The sequence below is a fragment of the Cryptomeria japonica genome, chromosome 10, assembly GCF_030272615.1.
Source record: "Cryptomeria japonica chromosome 10, Sugi_1.0, whole genome shotgun sequence".
Lineage (NCBI taxonomy): Eukaryota > Viridiplantae > Streptophyta > Pinopsida > Cupressales > Cupressaceae > Cryptomeria > Cryptomeria japonica.
The window spans coordinates 442,924,055-442,948,223 of NC_081414.1; the positions used below are offsets into that span (position 1 = coordinate 442,924,055).

At 38.7% G+C, this 24,169-nt stretch overlaps 1 protein-coding gene across 2 annotated transcripts in view; it reads right to left on the reverse strand.

Moving 5' to 3' along the window:
- Positions 1 to 24,169, reverse strand: part of LOC131067548 (phytochrome) — a 128,206-nt gene that overhangs the window by 54,811 nt on the left and 49,226 nt on the right. Inside the window, exon 3 of one of the 2 annotated variants that reach the window (XM_058002615.2) lies at positions 8,100 to 8,390. In XM_058002615.2, coding sequence (XP_057858598.1) covers positions 8,100 to 8,390 — 291 coding nt within the window. Of the gene's footprint in view, positions 1 to 8,099; positions 8,391 to 24,169 lie in introns of those variants that run through there. The other variant, XM_059211964.1, reaches the window with a different exon arrangement.

Here is a 24,169-nt window from a genome sequence, read left to right on the forward strand (position 1 = left end):
TCCTCCACTAGAGCGAATCCATAAAGGATGAAATAAGAAAAATAGAGATATCCCATGATGTGATGGAAGGGATTTGATTGCAATCTTATATTTTGTTGAATGAAAAGTCACATCCTTCAGATGTTTAAACAAATCTATTTATTACTCGAAACACACCCTTCCGTAATTATTATTATTTGTTATCTTTATTCCAAACTAATTGATGCCTTAGTTATCTTTACCTTCATAAGCGGTGAATAGAAGATTTAGTAGACACCGATATCCCTTAAACTTTATACTCAGTACTGGTTAAAGCATTCCTTTGGAGACAAATCGTAGCCTTTGACTGGTCGCCGTGATAGACTATTTGTTTGTTCTATAATCACTTCCTAGACAATTCAATCAAATGACGCATTGCGTGGGATATAATATTTCTGCAGATTCTTATATTGGCAGCATAGGAAATGATATGCCTGTGAATGGTGACAAGAGGTGAGGTGGCTCAATGAGTGGTTCGTATTTCACTTTTTAGAGGAGTTTGGAAAGACTTTATATTGTTGCAAGGGAGACCATTCTGACATGCGTCAGACCTGGTCTGCCACAAGTTTACCATTTGATATGCTAGCAGCAGCAATCAAGCTCAAAGAACCGGTGAGTTGACAACTTTTTGTGTTTTGTAAATAAAATAATATTGCTAAATTTATATTATTGTTTAATGAATATGAAATTAATTTAATAAATATAAATTATATATTAAATCTTGTTTATTATTATTATTAAGATTTTATTTAGTTCATTTTATTCATTTGTTTGGTTATATATATATATATTTTATTTTAATTGTATTATTATTTATCATTAAATTCTCTTTTAGAGCGGGCATTATCATGTTTTGATGGTTTAGATGGGGACATTACAAAGATGATATGATTTTAACTGAATCTCAGCCACAAGGAGATCCTAGGAACTTGGACATGAGGTATATTTAGAACTTCAACACCCAAGGGCAAAAATCGGAACAAAGATGAATTAGCTTAAGGGGACTAATAAAGGACTAAGTATTTTTTAATATCCTTAAGGTCAAAAAGGTAAAAGAATCCATTGCCCTATCCTAATGGATGGTAGCTTGTCAAACAATCTTGACTCCATTAAGGATGTCTTCGTTAGCTTTTGCAAGTCCTTGTTTTCTTTTAATAGTGACAACAACCAGAGAAAAGAGGCCAAACTTTTCTATTCTAGGAATATCCCTAAAAAGCTCCATGATGAAGACATAAGTGAGTTAGAATAAGATAATACTTGAGATGAATTGGAGAGGCTAATAACATCCTTTGAGAATACGAAATTCCCTAGCATACATGGTCTCCCAATTAAGTTTTATAAATCCAACATTGACTAGATTACTAGTGATCTTCTAGATGTGTATAAGAAATCTATTGAAAAGGGTTCCCCTGAAAAAGAAGTCAATTGGGGAAGAATAAAATTATCACGCAAAAAGGGGTACAAATACCTTAGAAAAAATAAGAAGCCTACTACCCTCCTCAATGTCTCTTACAATATTCTTGCAAAAACACTTTCTCTGAGACTTGTTAGCATTCTTTTCAAAATTATTTTTGACACTCAAACTAGGTTCATTAGGAAGATACATACTTGAGAATCTTGTTACCAATTGGGAAGGCCTCAAATGTGAGAAGCACTCTAACCAAAATGTATGTATAATTCTCTTAAGACTTCGAAAAACAATATGACGAAGTGGAATGGCCATTCATACTTATGGTCATGGAAGCTCTTGGATTTCCTTTAAAGTTTTGTAAGATGGTTTAGATGTTATTTAAGGATGCTTACGCTCAAATTGATACCAATGGAAACCTTACCAAACCATTTTCTCTACAAAGATCCATGAGACAGGGGTGTCACTTGGTCCCTGCTCTATTTATTATTGCCTCTAAGGATTTACAATACATATATTAAGTGAGTCTACAATACGTCCTCTATTAAGGGCATTTTCTTGTGCAAGGAAAAGTTGATCAATATTCAATTTGAAAATAACAGCATTGTTCTTTACAATTGATGAGGAGAATTTTGACAATGTTCATAATAGACTATATGTTTACCGTAATACCCAAGTGCACGAATATCTAACAATAAGTCTATCATCCTCAATTAAAAGGTTTCCCTTGAACAGATAATTCAATATTTGATATTAAACAAAGGAGACAAATGCAACTTATATAGAGATTACAAGACGATGTTTCTAAAAAGAAACAGTCGGTTAACTGAAGCTAAAACAAAAGCTAAAAATAGCAACAAGCTATTCTAACTCTACGACTAAAAATAACTTAAGTTGACAACTAAGACGACAATTAAGATGACCATTATACAATAAATATAATATTATTTTAATACCCTCCCTTAATGATCATCGTACTCACTACCCTATAGAAGACAATGCAGGTCTTTTGATCACAAATACAAAGAAAGCTGCCCCTTCTCTTCAGAACACTGTGTTGCTTTGAGACCCTCCCTCGATTGCAAAATGTTAATGACCAAGAGTACCAGAATCCTTCCAACCTGATGTTGGGAAACAAAATTGTCCCTCCCTGTAGCCAAACATATCGAGAACAGCTTCTCAAACTAAAACCATGATTTTGAGGAAAAATCGACAAACCCTCCAAAGAGCAACAAACACGATTTTAGCAAAAAAAGGCAAAAACTTATGCATCTTAACACTGAGCACTATTTGCTCCAACAACTCCAAAATAGACTACAAGATACCATGTTTGCAGATGTTCGCCCCAACAACTCCAAGTGCGACCCAAAACAGACTGCAAGATAGCACAATTTTTGTGGAAAAAACAATCAAACCCTGAAAAACTGAAGTTACAAACCATCGTTTTTGTGGAAAAAACGGTAGAACCCACGAATAACAAAATCCCATGCGAACATCGCGAATTACAGATGATACACAATGTTTTATAATAAAAATCGATCTAAACCCACCAAAAAAAAACTTCGTGCATCAAAACACCAAACATCACATGGCAAAACATTACTCCCTGATTTTTTAGGGAAAAATCAAGGAAAACCCTCTCATGATTTTTTGTGGAAAAAAATTAGAAAACCCAAAAAATAATTTTTTTAGGTGAAAAATTATAAAACCCGTACAAATAATTTTTGTCCTCAAAAAAAATTAGAAAAACCCAGAAAGAAAACCAAGATCAATTGAACCTCCTTGAAAAAAAAGCATCACGCAAACGTCGCATGGCAGAAGGAAGTAAACCCTTGTTGTAGAGAAGAAGCCATCAAAACCACGATTTTTGGGCACAAAAAAAAAACCTTTATTTCACATGCGGTACATGCCCAAAACTATGCGGAAAAAATACGACACGCCGCACTCCCGTTGTTATCAAGAGCAGATTGACAGGGTCGGGCAGGGCGTCGGACATTGCCCTCCCGCAGATTATGCTGATGAATGGGCTGATGAATGGCATCGTGTATGACTGGGCAGCGTTACTGGCAGAGCGTATGTATGAGTTTCTGACGCTCCAGCATCGCACATTCTACATGCCTCATTATGCTATAGGGTTATTCCTGGAGGCCACGCGGGAAGTCGTGCCAGAGGATGAGTTGGAGGTACGGCCTCAGGGACCGTTGGTAGCGGGAGAGCCTCCAATCATGTATTGGAGGCACTTGGACATTGGGCACTCTTCCGCAAAGCGGAAACGGGCGGTGGATACGGCCTCGGCCTCAGGGGAGCCTGACAGTGGGAGGGAGTCCAGCAGCACGGAGGATTCGAAGGAGGAAGATGAGGAGGACGATAGCAGTCAGGCAACGGAGGAGCCTGTACGCGTCCGGTTTGCCCCACCTCTGTTACCGATGGGCACGACTGTGCCAGCATCTGGAGTAGGCGGCACTTGTATTCCGGCCTTCGGGCAGAGCCATACGCCTGTTGCATTGGGTCCCCTCCAGCACGAGCAACAGGGAGCACCGTCGGGCCCAGCCACAGCGGCACTTACCGAGGACATGGCAGAGTCAGGGACCGAGGAGTCACCGCACCGGGTAGTGGTCGAGCAGGGGCCGACGAAGGTGGAGGCTACCGAGTCTCACGTGCGGTTGGAGGTCGTGGGTGGTGACGCCGTGGTGACTGTTTCTGCTTCGTTGTTGGAGGAGCCGACCACAGTGACCCCTCCCCCATCACAGATATGCGTGCTGACCTTGAGGCTATGCAGAGTTGGCTCACACAGCGGTTTCAGATGACACTGGCACAGCCGGAGGGAGCTGTTGTATTTTCACCGCGTCGAGAGACGGGAGCGGAGGTAGTCCACTTGGATGACTCGTCAGGGGAGGCACATGGACTCACAATTGGGCACGAGGCAGGGGAGGTCGCCTCTGGGCAGGCACCAGCAGATGGTGCACCTTCGGTGGCGGAGGCGGTACCTTCGCAGCAGGCTACAGTAGTGACCGCTCCACCAGGGATTTCCCAGTCTTCGGCACAGGTGGGAGAGGATGTTGAGACTTATCTCGCGGACATGGCTGATATGGTAATGAGGGGTAGGAGGGTAGTGGCCGCCGCCCAGATGCAAGCATTGCAGCAGGTGGTGGTGGAGCTCGAGCAGGTCCTACAGTTTATGCGGGTGGGCTGCCCGACAGCCTTTGCTACCTGCTTTGAGTCTCAGGGGTGGCCGACTACGGAGACAGAGGAGATGCTCCAGGCCTGGAGGCTGCGTCAGCCCATTGTGGAGAGTCGAGTGACGGTCGTTGTCCGCGAGATCGAGCAGGTCTATCGGGATGCCTATTATACATTGAGGCGCACACAGCAGGAGTCTGCAGTCAGGGAGGCTTCCCGAGTAGCGTTGGAGAGTGAGGTGGCCAGTCAGCAGGCCTCATGGGCAGCCGAGAGGGCGCAGTTGTTGGCACAGCTAGAGGCGGCCCGCACAGAGACGGCTGAGATCCGGATAGCGAAGGCGGAGGTAGAGACTCACCTGGCAGCCGAGCAGACACGGTTGGCCTGTGCGACGGCGGCAGTGGATACCAAGGAGAAGGAGTTACTGGAGGCAGCACACATGGTGAAGACAGCTCTAGAGAAGGTCCTCGTGGCGGAACGGGATGTGGCTGCACGCACTCAGTAGGTGTATGAGCTTCGTTCCCGCTTGGCAGCCCAGACACCGCCATCTCACACTTCTACTTCAGGGACGCTTTCTCAGCCCCCTCCCTAGTCTTTCCGATATCTTGTATAGGTTGCATTATCTCCATTTTTGTAAGTCGCCTGGAGACGACTTTTCTTTTGGGGGGGGATGATGTTGGCGGCATTATTGTACACGGGCATAATATTAGTTAATTATGTGTAATTATTTTGGTTAGTTGGCAACCGAGGGGTGGAAGTTGCGGTGCGATTGTTGGCGCTCGCACCCCCTCGGTACCCTTTTATACTCCGGAATGTAACTTGTAAAACACACTTATTATGAATAGAACATCTGTTACACTTGTCTGATATTTACGGCATTATTCTGCATTATGTTCTTTATGTCTTAAGTTATTCACCCGAGAGGGCAAACACCCGTCGCAACTTTTTCGCAAGCGTAGAGAACAAAATGCTAGCAAAAATCCGCAAATACACTGCCGAAAAAACACATCGAAAAAAAACACACGACCAAAACTCAAAAAAACTTCTCGTCATAGGAAGTCATGCAACCCAGAAACAAAGAAGAGAAACTCGACACAGACGTACTAAAAAACATGCCAAAGCTTGGAAACTCCCGCCAACAACTCCTGACACGAAATATAAACCTGTCTAAAAATATGGTGAGCAAACAATTTGTATAGATACATATTACAATGTATTTACTGTCAATCTCTCAAGATTTGTTTTGAATGTCTTTTCAAACAATTCATTTGCTCTCTTATGTGAAGTGGGCTCCTCTTGATACATGGCCAAAAATGGGTGGCTCTCAACAATGATTTCCAAAATAGATAAGAAAGAAGGGGCCCTCATTGCTCTAGATCCTTTATTTGCCAAAGGATGAGTTGTTCTACAAGCAAATGCTTCATCTACCTACTTATGCTCTCTAAAAAATTCCATCACATTAGATGTTGGCACAAGTGCAAGGTTTGATGCCTATTCCAAGAATACCACACATGTGGGCTTTTACCCAACTATATGATCCTACACTACACATCCCACCCACTCCCAAACATATCTCCCACCACCTAGAACCCACTATACCCTGCCAAAATAATTTCATGGTAGTGTATATGGGTCTATTTTGAAGGGAGACATACTCACAAAGCTAAAACTAGCAGCCATTGTAATATACGTGTGTGTGTGTGTATGCAAGTCTATATCTTAAACACGGAAGAATGAGAATAAAACAAGAGAGATTGTTTGTTAAAAAAAAAAAACATATGCCCAATCCAAAAAACTTCCTCTACAATCTCCTTGTCAGCATGTGGACTTTTACACACATGTAGGAATAGCTATCCAACCACTTTGGAATCTTCAATGATTTTCAAGTCTATTTGCATAATGGCTCAATATGAAAGTTTGGCAAGTGTATTTGGTTTTGTCTTTTGTGTTCAAAATGAGTAAATTTAATGTTTCAAATGGTCTATGTGACACCTTTAGGGTTTGTGCTCATATTTTTATGTTTTCTAGTCAACCTTTAAGTCCAAAAAAGGAAAAGAATTTCAAAAAGGCATCTTTTTAAGATGAGTTTACCCAGATTTTGTCTAGGTCTTGTAAATGGACCCCGGTTCACTCAAGTTCACCTTGTAACAAACCTGGCCAGAGGCCCTTTGGTAGAGCCCTAGATGGCCCCATAGGGAATCTGCTGCATGACCCAAACCTGGTTCAAATCGGAACCAAATCCGAGGGTTTAGCAGAACGAATTGGTAACATAGTATGTGTACACACTCACACATACATACATATACCCACATACAATGCATATGTATATATACATATATATACATATGTAGACACAAGCGCTCTCTCTCTCTCTCTCTCTCTCTCTCTCTCTCTCTCTCTCTCTCTCTCTCTATATATATATATACACACACTGTTATACATATATATAGATGTATGTGTATGTATGTAGGTATATATGTACATATATACACATGCACTCACACACAAGTCCTTTATACAGCTAAAAAGGAAAGATCACTAGCGATAGGACCAAAAAGCGAGCGACCCATCAATACAACAGATCAAACCTTTATCCAAACAGCAGTGCTCCCTTATTCAATTTTCAAGTAATTTTGGGCAATGGCCCCAAGATTCTACACATCCCTGCTTCATACATGACATATCTGTGGTATAAAATATAAAAAATAAAAAATGTTAATGCTTTAAATCTGTCAATCTGTTGCTTTTCTTGTGGCAGTATACTAACAAATTATGATATCTGAGTTTTCTTATAGGACTCCAATTGAACCCACTGAAAAAGAGAGAGAATCTTATTTGGCAAAGCAATATTGAGCAGCTTGACCAATGGAGAGAGATATGAGCAACAATTTTGCAAATTGCTCATTTACGCCTAGCTTCCAAATAAAGTGCTCAAAGGATTTTCTGTTGCTCACCCCCAGTCGTATATTAAGTTTACACTAGGAAATGCTGCAGAGAAGGTAATACAAGTGCTGCAACATTCCCAGAGACAATTTCTATTTGCAGTTTTTAAGAAAGAAAAAAAAATCAGGTAGGTTCCAAAATGACATAGTAATTTAAAAGTGTGCAGCATGTAACCTGCAAAATTACAGAATGGAAGAACAAGCAAGAAAAATTCAAACACCACAGAGAGAATTTCAATTTCAGCCACAAATAATTTTTTCAAAGAGGGCAGTTGTTCAAGCAACAGTTGTCAAAGAGTTTTATCTTTTTCATAAACAAATGAAAGAAAATACAGCATGCCCCCCAAGCAGTTTCTCTGATTAATCAACCTAAAGGATGTTAATATAGATGAACAATGAACTACTGAGGCCTGTTACGCTTGAAACCATATCCAAAGAATTGACTAGCAAATCACTGCTGAATGAAACACATTCAAAATCTTTGTAAAAATAATATATATGGTAATGAACAATTAAAACAATCCAGATTTACAGAAAAGCCATAGTAATCAATATACCTGAATTCCAAATGCATAATGTGCAAACCAGTGCCCAGATGCTTTTTATTTGGAATAACCTTGATTTCAACCCATCCTTCTGGTGGAGTGAACTGCAAGGCATTTAATAAAAACTCCGACAAAACTTGCTGGAGCCTCAGCTGATCTCCAAAAAGGTAAATTGTCTTGATCTCTTCTGTTGAATCACATAGCAGCTGCAGGCCCTTCGCCCTGCTTAGCATCATCCCTTGACTTATGACTGCATCAAATACAGTCCCCAGAGTAAACTCAACAGTGTCCAGTTCCAAATATCTGATCAACCAATAAAAATGAATATACAAATACATAAGATAGTCTGGAATGAAATTTAATCAACTATTTATCATGAACCAAAAGCATCTTGATCAAATTTTAAGCAATGATGCCTAACAAGGAAAAAATTACGAAAACAATAAAAGGTTACCGAAGAAGCCCACTACAACATGATATTCATAATTGGAAACTGCGGTATGGTTGATTCAGTGGCATTGATACTTCACTAGCCCAAGGCCAGTATCACTGTGATATTACGTAACTGCTTTAAGCAAAATGACATGAGCTACAGAAAATGTTCGAAAATAATATTACCATGTATTTAAATATAGAATTATAAGAACAAAAGAAAAAGACGGTGAACAAACGCATGCTTAATAATCATTATAGTCAAACCAAGGATAATAGCAACAAACTAGCACTGCATTTACACATTCTGGTTGCCTTTTGGGAAGGAACCAATGGAATGGGGGGAAGGAAGTGGAATTATAGCAGATACAGATCAGAAGTATATGGAGGGATCTGAAATAAAATTTGCGAAAGAAAGAAGAAAATAAGATATGCAGATCTAGATGAAGAAGATATGCAGATCTTAAATGGGATATATGCAGATTTGAAAAGTAGTAAAGACAGATTTGAGAAGTGAGAGATAGGTGAATATTAAATAAGAAGTGAAAGGGCCGCAGTTGTTGCCAAACAGATGTATCTCTTCATAACCAAAGGGTGTCATCCCTTTTCACAATGAAGGGTATAAAGTGAAGGAGACATCATTTGAAGAAGGCATTGAACCATCTAAGAGATCAAGCAAAGGCAATCAACCATAACTAGATATCTGATTTCAGAATTAATCAAAGGATAGTCAGCAGACTTGATAGGTGTTTGGTATGATGCATAATGCATAATGCATGGAACACTTGCCTTGCTGAATTGTTATCATGTCTTCCAATTAATATTATGTAGGAATGTATGCAGAACTAATGATGATGAAGATTCCTTTAAAGCTTCAGCCAATCTGCCATCTCATTATGGAGGGGAGATATGTGCATATAAGGAATGCAAGTAGCATAATGCTTCATTCAAGTTGGGTAGCCCCAGGTGGGCTTGGGAAGCCAAATGGCAGGTGTCATTCCGTGATCCTGGGCTTGATGGATAGGCTCAAAGCGCCTGGTATGATCTCCCATAGTGCTTCATAATGTGGACAAGTTATTGGGAAAAGCCTGAAGGAATTCCACATGCTCATTTTGAAATAGGATTTAATAAAATGCTAATAATTAAAAAAAAATTAAAATAATTAAAATTTAGTTAAGTTAGATGAGTGGTCAAAAGGCATGAAATGAAAAGTTGTAACTCCCTCAAACATGAGATATAAAAGGGAGAAGAGAACTCCATTTGAATGGGGGATATGGAGAAGGGAAGAAAGAATGGAGCATGTGAATCAAGAAAGGATTAAGAGAAGAAGAAAAGAATGGGAAGTAAGTAAGGAAGTGACTCTTTCAAAAGGGCAGAAATTATTAAGGGTTGTACTCTTTCAAAGGGTGCTAATTGTAAAAGGTTGTGACTCCTGCCAAAAGGCAGACATGTAAAGAGGTGTGAACTTTCCCTCACATTGGAAGATATAAACGGGAATAAGGATCAAGTGGAATGGGGGAAGGACGTGGAATTAGAGGAGATCTAGAGCAGATTCAGATCAGAAGCATATGGAGGGATCTGAAATAAGATTTGAGAAGGAAAGAAGAAAATAAGATATGCAGATCTAGAAGAAGATATGCACATCTTAAATGGGATATATGCAGATTTGAAAAGCAGTAAAGACATATTTGGGAATGAGAGATAGGTGAAGATTAAATAAGAAGTGAAAGGGTAGCAGTTGTTGCCAAACAGATGTATCTCTTCATAACCAAAGGGTGTGACCCCTTTCCACCATGAAGGGTATAAAGTGAAGGAGACATCATTTGAAGAAGGCATCGAACCTTCCAAGAGATCAAGCAAAGGCAATCAACCATAACTGGATATCTGGTTTCAGAATTAATCAAAGGATAGTCAGCAAACTTTAGGAATTGTTATCATGTCTTCCAATCAATAATATGTAGGAATGTATGGATAATTAATGATGATGAAGGTTCCTTTAAGCTTTAAAGCTTCAGCCAATCAGCCATCCCATTATGGAGGACAGGTGTGCATATAAGGAATGCAAGTAGCATAATGGTTCATTCAAGTTGGGTAACCTCCAGTGGGGCTGGGAGGCCCAATGTCAGGTATCATTCCATGCTCCTGGGCTTGATGGATTGGCTCAAAATGCCTTGTATGATCTCCCATAGTGCTTCATAATGTGGAGGACTTATTGGGAAAAGCCTAAAGGAATTCCACATGCACATTATGTAAACTACAATGATGAATAAGATAATGTTCCTAAACCTAGTAGTAAAGATTTATCTTATATCTAACACGATTGAGGGGACTCAATCAAGATCCAATTGGTAAATTTATACCTCTAACCATCTTACATTTCTTATTTAAATGGAATTTATGATTTTAGGGCAAAAACTAGGGCATTTACAAAAGGGGACATTACACAATATAGCATGATTCATTCAAAGTTCCTTCAGCATTTCATGTTTTTTCAAGCTTTGCATCTCTTTTTTGGAGAGGGGTTTTCTCCCATGTGGTTTTTCTCCTTTTCTCTGGTTATGAGAGATTTTCCTTTTTTGTACTCGGTACCTCATTGGGCATTTAGTTGTCGGGACCCATTCTTTACATTTCATGCAATTGCATTTAGAAGATTTCCACTTCTCCCTAAGTTTCACTTAAGGGGGGTGTTAGTACATTCTATATTTAGGAGGCATGTTTTTTAGCTTAAGTTCACTTAGGACTTAACTGAACTAATTTTAGTTTCTTTAAGCTAATTTTAGTTCCCTAATTTTAGATTAGATATATCTTTCTTTTATATAGAGCAAGTCTTTATGATTTGTTTCATTCATTGTGTACTCTTTGCTTTTGAGAAATATAGCAATTTTTTTCTTGCTGCTCTTGTTTGTGGAAGGTGTTTTATTTTTTTGTTTGATCTAGTGCTTCTATTACAAACTTCAACATGGCATCAGACACATACTTAGACCACATCTCATTATGGCATTAAATAATTCATCGGGAGACTCACAAGTTGTTGGCTTCACTAACTCAAATTGGGCTGGTGATGTTGATGATCGGAAGTCTACTTGTGGCTTTGTGTTTTGTCTTGGTTTCCGCCCTATTGCATGGTCTTGCAAGAAGCAATCTGCTATTGCATTATTATCTATTGGGGCTGAGTATTGAGCAGCTGATCTTGCTAGACAAGAGGTTTTCTGGCTTCATCAGTTGTTGACAGAATTTGGTTCTCCTCTTGATGGTCCCACTATTCTTTGGTGTGACAATCAGAGTGCTATTTACATTTCTCGATACCCAGTGGAGCATCAGCGGAATAGCATATTGAGCTCCACATACTTCATTCGCCAATTGATTCAAGATGGTCTTCTCACCTTAGATTACATACCTACAAAAAAATTGAATCAGATTGTTATATCTTCGAATACACAAGCTTGCAGTTGTCTGCTTTTGTCTCATAGGTTCAAATTTATTTGAAATCTTGCAAGCAAGAAATAAATTTACGAGGATTATGCAATTTTGTGAGTTTTGCGTGATTGGTTTTGAAAGTATTAAAATATTAAGTTGAACACCAATTTGGACCAGAGATTTGTATTTGTGTTGTAGTTGCCTTTGTGTTGAAGGTTCAAAGAGATAGAAAATTGTTTGGAAAGAAGTATTAATCTGGGACTCCTGGGTTTACATATACAATTTATAAGGTTGTGGGCAAATATAAGTTTGTGGTGGACTATTTCCTATAGAGTCATCACTTCATAGTAAAATCACCATTTCCATATTGCTGGTTATGTTGGATAAATATATTGGATGTAGAGTCGATATACAGGAGTTGCCATCAGCATATGATCACACCTATTCCCTCATAAGTCGCAGCAACATGTTCCTGGGCATGAATCAAATAAGGGAGCCAAAATAACACTACAACTAGCACGCAATGCCTGGAAACCTGGTCATGTAAGTGCAAACTCAAAAGATAAGAGGCACAACTTATATTTTGGATAGGTCAAACATCTTGGTGGATTAAAAGAGATGCAAACCCAAATGTTTTGGGGTCATATTATCGCCTGTAGCTCATGTGGGTATTCAAGGAGCCATATAAGTTGGTCGTACCTCCCATTCTATCATCAATGCCCTACTTTGGGGCCTGTAGCAATCACTAAGGCATCCTAACATGGTGCTTCACGAAAGTATTAGGGTTAATCAAAGTCGCACCAGCCCTTATATATTAGAGAGCTTCAAGAAAGGGAATTGTGTTAGAGTTTGGAGGTGACATAGTAAAGCTACACAAGAGTTCATTGCGAAGCACAAGCTTGGTAGCTAGTTTGACCTACAACGAAACCATTTTGTTGTCAAAATCAATGATATCCTACCACTTGGACGGAGGCCTGCTCCAACATTGTCATTCCAAAGAAGCATCTAAAGTTGGAGATCAACCAAAGTGTGTAACCCTGATTTTGTAACCAACGTTCTAAATATTTTGTAATGTTAGTATTATTAATCTTTTGTTACTGCAAAGAGATAAATGTAATTTGTGTTTAAATACTTTGATATTAAACAAAGGAGACGAAGGCTGCTTAAATAGAGATTAAGATTGGAGGTCAATTGAAGTGTGTAACCCTAATTTTGTAACCAACATTCTTAAATATTTTGTAATGTTAGAATTATTAATCTTTTGTTATTGCAAATAGATAATTGTAATTTGTGTTCAAATACTTCGATATTAAACAAAGGAGACGAAGGCTCCTTAAATAGAGATTACGAGACGGTGTTTCTAATAGAAACTAACCGTTAACAACAAACTCTAAACAGAACTTAAGATGACAACTAAGATGACCATTATAGAAATAATATAATATTATATTAATACCCTCCCATAATGCTCATCGTACTAACTACCCTACAGATGACACTACAAGTCTTTTGATCACAAACGCAAAGAAGGTTGTCCCTTCTCTTCAGAACATTGCTGTTGTTGAGACCCTCCTTGGATCTGCAGAATGTTAATGAACAAGAGTACCAGATTACGCCCAACCTAATGTTGGGTAAAAAAACTAAAACTGACAAAAATTTGAAACCACGATTTTGAGGAAAAATCGGCAAACCTTCCAAAGAGCAACAAACACGATTTTGTCAAAAACCGCAAAAAGTTTTGTAGATGTTCGCCCCAGCAAATCCAAGTGCGACCCAAAACAGACTGCAAGAAAACCACGATTGTTTTGGAAAAAAATGTCAAACCTTGAAAAAATAAAGTTACAAATCATCATTTTTTTGGAAAAAACAGTAAAAACCCTAAACCAGGAACACCCATCATAGTTTTTTGTGGAAAAAATTTGAAAACCCTCCAATAATATTTTATGAAAAAATTATAAACCTAGACACGATTTTTGCAAATAAACCAAACACAATTTTTGAGGAGAAAAATCGATCAAAACAAAACACGATCTTTGAGGAGAAAAATCGATCAAAACCTAGAAATAATTTTTTAGGAAAAAAATTCAAAAAACCCAAAATAATTTTTTAAGGGAAAAATTATAAAAACCCACAAATAATTATTTTAGAGAAAATTATAAAAACCCACCACTAATATTTTATGGAGAAAGAATTAGAAAAACCAACACATTTTTTTGGACAAAAATCAGAAAACTCAAAATGTGTAGAAAAACACCAGTCGCAACTAAAAAACAGTAGCCGAGGGCAGAAAACCCTAGTCGAAACACAGAAAATGCCCAAAAAGAACACCGTGAAAAAACCAAAAAAACCTCTGTTGTCATCATGCATAGAAGAAAAACGGGAAAAATCATTGCGGCTGCAGAAAAAACACAGTCGCCCTATTGTGAACAGAGAACCCATGTGAGCAAAGGCTTAGAGTCGTCGCACAAGTGTAGAGACCGTGTCACGAGCTTGCAGAAAACCCTTGAGATGCGAAACAAAAAAGAACACAAATTGCACACAATCGCGGCTCGGAAAAAAACATCAGATGCAAGGAAAACCTGACACGGCACACGAAAAGGAAGACTAGAGCCACCAAGATGCAGACAAAGGCCAAGCGCAAAACATCAATCATGAGAGGTAGAACCCGTGAAAATGCAAAAACTGAAAAATAAGACACAATTTTCTTTTATTTTCATGTGCACCCCACCAAAAAAACATGCGGATTAGGGCACTGTCGAGGACAAAATAACAGTCATGACTGATAAACACGACCCCGCATAAAATTCTTCATAAACAAACTTTCAAGCATGCACGTGACTTTCAGAAACCCTCGAATCTAAAAAAGAGGCCCTCCCAAAATCCTGAGACCTCCCGTGAGGGAGTCAAACCCAAACCGGCTTTGATACCATGTTCATATAATTCGATATTAAACAAAGGAGACAAAGGCTCCTTAAATAGAGATTACAAGATGGTGTTTCTAATAGAAACTAACCGTTAACAACAAACTGTAAAAATAGAGACTCTAAACAGAACTTAAGATGACAACTAAGATTACCATTATAGAAATAATATAATATTATATTAATAATTCAAATTGAAATAATTGTAGAATTTTCATGTGGTTTGTTAAAAGTCTTATTGGTAAAAAGTAACATTATCATATTTGGATTGTGTATGAAAACAAATCTTAACAAGGCTAAAATCATTCTAATTACTTCTAGATGAGCAACAAGAGCAAAGGTTTCATCGAAATCTATACCTTCTACCTGGGCATATCCTTTACACACAAGTCTTGCCTTGTTTCTCACAACTTGGCCATCTTCATTCAACTTGTTTCTAGAAACCCATTTTGTACCAATCACATTCTTGTCCTTAGGCCTTGGGACAAGTTCCCAAGTTCCACTCTTTTGAATCTAATCTAGCTCTTCCTTCATAGCAGCTACCCAAGACTTATCTTCAGTCGCTTCTTCAAAGCTTTTTGGTTTAATCATGGACAGCAAGGAGATGGCTTCATCTTCATAATAATGGACATTCCTTCTTGTTGCTCTAGGTTTGTCCTCTTGTAAAATATAATTAATAGGATGGTTCTTTTCAACAAATCTTGAAAAAAACTGTAATGTCCCCTACCTGATCTATTTAATTATACTAAAATTGATAGATTTTCTTCAATAGGTTATTAACAAGTGCTTGTCTATTTTCCTCATTAGCTGATTAATTTCATTATTCATAGTTCTTAATATAGATATCAAACCCTACTACTACTTCAGTTTTAAGGGAGAAGGGTTTACATATGTTACCAAAGCGCTTAGAGAACCTATTGTAGTTGGTCTCTAAGCGCTTTGGTAACATATGTAAACCCTTCTCCCTTAAAACTGAAGTAGTAGTAGGGTTTGATATCTATATTAAGAACTATGAATAATGAAATTAATCAGCTAATGAGGAAAATAGACAAGCACTTGTTAATAACCTATTGAAGAAAATCTATCAATTTTAGTATATTTAAATAGATCAGGTAGGGGACATTACAAATGGTATCAAAGCCATGATCTTGCCATCCTGTAGGGTAAGATTCAATCAACGAATTATTCTAGTCAATAAACAGAGGCAAATACCATGACGGATAAGCAACGAGGGTTCCATCTCGTAAAATGAATTTAAAATATATTATTATCAGCCAAATAGATATTGAATTGGTATGACTTCAGAGTAATTCAAATTAGAATAGTGGATAACTAGGCATATCCATGTGGCATTTAAACTACTTAATATCTATATATATATATATATAATAATGACAAAAAAAATAACAAATAACAAATAAGCTGGCATTTAAATTGAGAATAAATTAATCATAAATTCCATATGGACCATTAGTGAGGAAATGGGGTAGAGCAATGAGGTCAGCAGATGTTAGGCCTCTGTCAGGTACATCACCCGCTATGGCGACTGTAGGTCTGCCATTAGTGAGGCCAAGGGGGAGTAAACCACTCTTGGGCCTGATAAGCACTACGGGCATCTCATTGCGTCTAAATCCTTTTGATCTCACTGAGGAAGTGAATACGAAGAAGGCTAATGCATACACAAATATTTATTGAAATTACAAGTCAGTATTGAATTGCATTATTAATGTGATTTTAAGATCACAAGGATTAGTCCCATAAAGAAACCATGGATTAATTATTAAGTAATGATGAATGGATAAATTGCATACCCAAACCCAGTAAGATACAAGGGAATAGGGCCATGGGATAGCAGGAACTAGGCCTCTGTCAGGTAGGCAACCCACTGTGGATGACCGAACATCTGCCACAAGTTGGGCCAAGGGGGAGTGTACCGCTCTTGGGCCTGATAAGCGCTACGGGCATCCTATTGCACCTACTTCTCCTTGGTCTCACTAGGGAATGAGTATGGAATTATCTCATTGATAACAGTATAATCTTAAACAAATTGACTAATAATAGATGTATACTTTACATTCACCACTAGTGTGGGAGAGAGATAGAGCAATGAGGTCAGCAGAAACTAGGCCTCTGTCAGGTAGGCAACCCAATGTGGATGACTGAAAGTCTGCCATCAGTTGGGCCAAGGGGGAGTGTACCGCTCTTGGGCCTGATAAGCGCTACGGGTGTCTCGTTGTGTCTAAATCTTTTCTCTTTCATTAATGGTGAATAGGGGGTTAAGCATAGTCCATTTAATTAATACTTGAGGCAAGTATCCAAACATTGTGCTATCTATCCTCTTTGTCGATATGGCTAATCAGACTCATTATATTTACTCCATTTGAAATTCTTAAATAATCTACCTGAGATCACAAACTAGATTGAGTGTTTATGTTTTTGCATCAAGCTGGTGTTGATTTGTGTTTCTACGCATAACAAGAAAGAAATTTCACAATGTGTGTATTCACATGCATACTCTGTGTTTGCATATATGTATGCTTCGTGTTTTCCATGTGTATGCTCTGTGCCTTCCACGTGTATGCTTCGTGTTTCCCATGTATATGCTTTGTGTTGTTTAACTCATGTTGGTAGATGACTTAGTTGAGGAAATTAAAATAAACATTTGCTTGAGGACAAGCAAATTCGGGAAGGGCGGACTGTAATGTCCCCACTTTGAAATAAAATTCAATAATAAATGATAATAATAAAATTAAAATATTTAAAATTAAATTAAAATATAAATAAAATAATTAAATATAATTAAATATGATTAATTAAAAATTAATTAAGTTAATGAAAAGTCAAAAGAAATGAAAGGAAAGGTTGTGACTCCCTCAACAATGAGATATAAAAGAGAGAAGAGAGCCTCATTTGAGAGGGGGAATAATTTGGAAATGAGAAGTGCAGATCTGATTATGAGAGGTTGTGTCCCTTTCAAAGGGCAGAAATAATGAAGAGTTGCACTCTATCAAAGGGAATGGTGAAAGGGTGTGTCTCTTGCCAAAGGGCATACATGATGAAGAGGTGTGACCTCTCCCTCACATTGAGAGATATAAAGAAAAGGAATCAAAAGCATCTAGTAAGAGCACCATGGATCAGATCAGATCAAAACTGTTATTAAGTTACAGGCAGAAACATCCTTGTTCTTGGTGGTATGCATGGGGATGTGTTTAATAAGTATCCTTAATATTAAATATATGAAGCCCAATAATGTTCTTATGCAGAATTAATAGTAATACTAATATGGACTGCAATATGTATGATAGTCATACTTAATTTCATATACGTATTCATAATACATAAGAAATATATATACTTATAGTCTAAATCATGTTATTACTTTCCGTATTTAAGAAAATAGGATTGAGATGTTCCAAAGAGGGGCCTAAATCATGTTATTACTTTCTGTATTTAAGAAAATGGGATTGAGATGTTCCAAAGAGGGGCAGTCTAAATCCAAGCAATAGGTCAAGTCCCATGATAGGGTGGCGATCAGCGACCAATAAGCCTTGAGGGTATAGACCCAAGATAGGTAAGGGCTTGGATCTGTAAACTTTGAGGGAACCTATTGTAGTTGGTCTCTAAGCACTTTGGTAACATATGTAAACCCTTCTCCCTTAAAACTGAAGTAGTAGTAGGGTTTGATATCTATATTAAGAACTATGAATAATGAAATTAATCAGCTAATGAGGAAAATAGACAAGCACTTGTTAATAACCTATTGAAGAAAATCTATCAATTTTAGTATATTTAAATAGATCAGGTAGGGGACATTACAAAATCTAAAGTGAAGTTCTGATTGTAGTCCTATTTTGATCATGTGAAGGTGTATATCCAACTGATCTATGTATCAAGTTGATTATCTGTTGTTCGACCTTCTAAATGTGTACCAACTCTTTCATTTTGACTATTTTCAGAGGTATTTCTAGCATTGTTACTTGCTATCCCAACTTGCACACTAGTAGGAGTTTGTTGATCAACACTTTCAGCCTCACCATTCTACAAATCATCATCACATCTTTGCAATTTTTCATAGAAGTTAGCAATCTCATGAATTTTCACATTAGTGCTTTCAACTATCTTATGCAATCTCTTGTTAAAGCATTTGTAGGCTTTACTTTTTTAAGAATATCCTAAAAATATACCCTCTTCAGCTCTAGGATCAAATTTGTCTAAATTATCCTCATCTCTCTTAATATAACAAGGGCTGCCAAAGACTTTAAAATGTTTAACAGACGCTGCCTTGCCATTCCATAGTTCATATGGTGACTTGTTGTGCTTGGCTCTAATCAATCCTCTATTCTGAATGTAGATAGCTATGTGGATTGCCTCCTTCCAAAAACAATCACTTACCTTAGATTCATTCGTCATACTTCGTTCCATCTCTTGGACTGATCTATTCTTCCTCTCAACCATCCCATTTCCTTGAGGTGTCCTAGCAGCTGAATATTGTCTTTTGATTCCAAACTTCTCACAAAAGCCTATGAAATCATTGGATGTAAACTCTCCTACATTGTCTGAACATAGGCACTTAATTTTCAGACCTTTCTCATTTTCAACCAAAACTTTAAAGGCTTTGAACTTCTCTAAAGACTCTGATTTTTCTTTCAACAAAGTAACCCAAGTCATACGTGAATAATCATCAATCAAAAGCATAAAATATCTTTCACCTTACAAGCTTGCAGCCCTTGTGGAACCACACAGATTAGTGTGTATCAGCTCTAGAGGCTTCGTGCTTGAGTACTCCTTTGATTTATAACTCCTACAAGTTTGTTTGCCCGATTGACAATCCTTGCACACGGTATCAAATGGTTTAGTAAGTTTGGGCAAGTCTCTAACTTCCTTCTTGCTGATCTGAATAAGACTATCAAAATTTATATGTCCAAATCTCTTGTGCCACAACCAGGATTCGTCAAGTAGACTCAAACAACAAGTTTCACTCTTAACATCATCAAGAATGTACAAATTGTTCGCTGCCCTACTAGCATCAGCAATATGAACACCACCTTCACTAATTTTGCTACAATCTAAACTGAAGGTTAAGCTATGTCCTTGATCACACAATTGACTAACACTAAGCAAATTGTGTTCTAATCATTCTACAAACAGCACATTCTCAACTTTAGTCTTTAACAACTACCTTTGCTAATGAATTTCCACCAAACCTTACCTTGCCACCATTGGATTTCTTGAAAGTCAAGAACTTACTCTCATCTCCGGTCATGTGTCTGGAGCAGCCACTATCCATATACCAAATATCTTTCTCATTTTGTGCAAGGACTGTTTGCACAATCAAAGACTTCATTTCAGTTGCTTTCTCTTTCTTCCTCCACACTTTAGTTTCCTTAGCATTGTTCTTAACATCTTTCTTTGAGAAATCTGCCATGCCATTCTTACAAACCTTGCATTGTGTCCAATGCTATTACATTTGTAACAAACAAGATTATAATTCCTCAAAGGGGCAAAGGAATTCTTATTCACAAATCTGAAATCATTTCTTAAAGACACTCTACAATTTATTGTCTTGTGTCCAAAGTAATTACAAGCATAACAGTAACCATAAAAGAAAGAGTTATTAGACCTAGTTAAGAATGCTTGTTTAGTACTGGAAGGCTACTTGAAACCATTACTTCTGATTTTTGTAGAAGAAATCTTTGAGCTATCGCCATTAAGAGTCTGGTGTTCTTTTTTTGAAGACTTAGAGCATTGACCTTCTTCAAGGCCAACTCCACCTTTATCTAAGGACTGTTTTTGGGAAGCTAATAGATCATCCAATGATAGTGAACTTTTCTGATTTATCTTTTCTTGGTTCATCAGGGTTGATGATTTGCCTATCTTCCTGAGAGAGACAATTTCAGCTTCCAATCTTTCACACTTTTCTTCCTTCATCTTAATCTGATTTTTAAAATCCTCTTGAATCTTCTTAAGCTTCTTCATTCTAGATATTTAAATCAATCAAGAGCTTTTCAGTTTCTTCAAGTGCTTTCGACTTTCTTGTCTTCTCTTTACTCTCTTCTTGGAGCAACAACTTCATGTTTTGGTTTTTCTTCTTTAATTTCTTGATTTCAGCTAAAGCAACTATTAGTCCCATCTCAAAATCAACTCCTTCCTTTTTCATCAGCATGTTCTTCATTTTCTAAAATCTGATTTTCAGCATGTGTTTCTTCCATAGCAATAAACAAAATCTCATCACTCTGGGATTCTTCATCACTTCCTTTTGATGAACCACTTTCTTCTTTTGAATATAGACTTCTTTTGGATTTCCAAGTCTTCTTATCTTTTCCTTTATACTTCTTGCCATTGTTTTTTATTTTTTTCTCATAACTGTTGTCATCAACAAATGGACATTTAGCAGCACAATGTCCAGCCTTTCCACAGTTAAAACACTTGAAAGGCATCTTCTTCTTGTGCTGGCTGGAATCCTTCTTTAACTTTCTCATGAACAAGGCTTCTTCTAAATCAGAATCATCATCTAAACTGTCACTTGAAGCTTGCTCCTTTTGTTTGTCTTCTTTAAAGCTTTGAAAGCTATCTCTTTCTTTGATGAAGGGTCAGTATTCGTCCTCCTCTCATATGTAGTCAATATACCGTGGACCTTGTCAATGGACATCTTATCAAGATCAAACATCTCTTCTATTGCTGAAATCTTTGCATCAAATCTTAAAGGTAAAGACCTTAAAATTTTCTGAATAACTACATTGTCTTCAACCTTTTCTCCAAGACCCTTAAAGGAGTTTACAACTTCATCCACCCTTAGAAAATAAGCAGCCACGTTTTCTTCATCTTTCATCCTCAAACTCTCAAACTGCATTCTATGAGTTTGGAGTTTGGCTTTCTTTACCTTATCATTTCCTTCATAGGCATTCTTTGAGCTTATCACACATGGCTTGAGCAGTCTCACAATGCATGACTTTTACAAATTCAGATTCTGACTATCCACACAATATTGCATTCATGGCCTTAGCGTTGCTTTCAAAAGCTCTCTTTTCATCAGCAGTGGATGGAGGATTTTGAAAGGTTGTATAGCCTGACACCACGCTGTTCCAGACATCAAAGCCAAGTGACACAAGGTAGGCTCGCATTCTAACACACCAAAAGGCATAGTTGGATCCATCAAACAAAGGAGCTCTGTTTGTTGCAAGTCCTTCAAGAGCATTCATCTTGTGTGCTGACAGTGTTATCGGGAAAAATTGTATAGTTAGTAATGTTAATTATCAATAGTTAGTTAGCCGACGGGTAGGTAGTTGGAGTCGCGACGGTTGTGTCGCACCCCTTCGGCAGTCATATATTGTATCACCTCCGCGTGTTGGAGGACATGGAATGTTGACGACAGATATAATATGAACATCCTTTGACATTAATGGAAAGCTTATCTTGGTACTTCTTTTACATGTGCATTGTACATTGCTGTTCGATTTCTGTATTCTTCCTGTTTACCCAGTGAGGTAAACATTTGGCGCCGTTGCCTAGACGAACTCGGAACGGAAGACACGGATGGCGCACAGACACAATGGGCCTACCCGTTGGTGAGGTGAACCCGGAGATCGACGATGCCCAAACAGAACTTTATGTAGGAGAAGACACCGCGACGAGAGAATTTTCGATTCTACTCCAAGTAGCCATTCAGACCTACTTGCGACGAGAGGCGGCGGAGGCGGAAGTCCCACCAAGTGCCGTGTGGACAGCGTTGGAAGTGAGTCCGGAGGTAAATCGGTTGATGAACCATCTCCCCCGATTGCTAGCACAAGCATCGTTGGCACAACAAGCTCGCCTGGAGGAGATTGCCCGGGAGGAGCGACGCCAAGAAATTTTGCAACAGTACGAGGAACGGGAAGCAGAACGAGATGGCGCCAGGTCAGGGGCATTTGAACCGTGAGCCATACGGGGCGGAATAAAAAAAAAAAAAAACACTTATTGTAATAATTATGTCATATTGTTGGCATAAACTTGTCTTCCACATTATGAATGAATAAAAGTATGCCATTAAGTATATAGAAAGCTGTCTGGGAATTAATGCCCAATACACTGAATAAAGATAAAAATAAGCCACAATATATAGATGAACGTGCAGTAGCCCAACGTGCCTTGATCCTCGAACAGCAAGCGGAAAGGCGACAGAGGTATAAGCGAAGAGAGGAGGAACGCTCCGAAGGGGACGGTGAGGCCAGCGGCCACCCACGGAGTCGGGAGGAGTTACTTGCGGAAACTCGCCGCAGGATAGAGTATACCAAAACTCAGTTGAGGGATTTGAGGGACTTGCCACACACACCAGAGGCTAGGAAAACTCCAAGGAGTGGGGAGGAGGCAGAAGAGGGAGAAGACACCGGGGCTGCCAGGAGTGTCGGAGGGACACCGGGGCACGGCGGTCAAGCACCCCTTATAGGATCTGACCCATCCGGAGTAGGACAACAGCCACCACCAGTAGTAAAAAGGCAAGGTATGGCACAAAAACAAAAACTTCCAAAGTTCCATGGGGATGGGAAAGAAGACCCTGTCCGCCACTGTCGCACGTGTGAAACAATTTGGGGAGCGAATGGTGTTACCGATGAGGACGAGTGGGTAACACAGTTTCCCGCAACCCTGAGGGGCGTAGCCATCGACTGGTTTTCGGATACGGATAAGGCTAAAATTGGCACATGGGCAGACCTGAAGAAGGAATTTCAAGCAGAGTTTCGTCTCCTAAGAGACGACAATGAGATCGTAGCCGAAATCTACGGCACGAAACAGATGAAGGACGAGACTGTCCGAACCTACAGCCGGCGGCTCAAAGAGCTGCTAGGAAAGATGGAGAACCAGCCGGCAGACGGACTGAAAAAACGGTGGTTCGTGGAAGGTCTAAAGAAATCCCTTAGACGAAAAATGAAGATAGTACCTCCTTCATATTCCGACGCCTATAACAGGGCAATGGATTTAGAAAGTGAACAGAAGACGTCAAAGAAGAAGAAAAATAAATCCTCGTCGGAGGATGATTCCTCTTCTGACAAAAGTGATAGCAGTGATGATGACTCTAATCGGAAGGTACGGGCTCTCCAGAAAGATATGGAGCGAATGATGAGAGAGATAAAGGCAACCAAAGGAAGCACAAGCAAGGGCGACGAAGGGGAGTTATGGTGCACGGACTGCCGTACCGACGGACACACCAAGGGGTCTTGTCCGAAAAAAGCATTTTGTGATATTTGCCAGATTGCCGGACACCTTACCAAGGAGTGTCCATACAATATGAGGACCCGTAGCCAACAGGTTCTCTTTACAGAACCATCTGCGTCAGCCGGC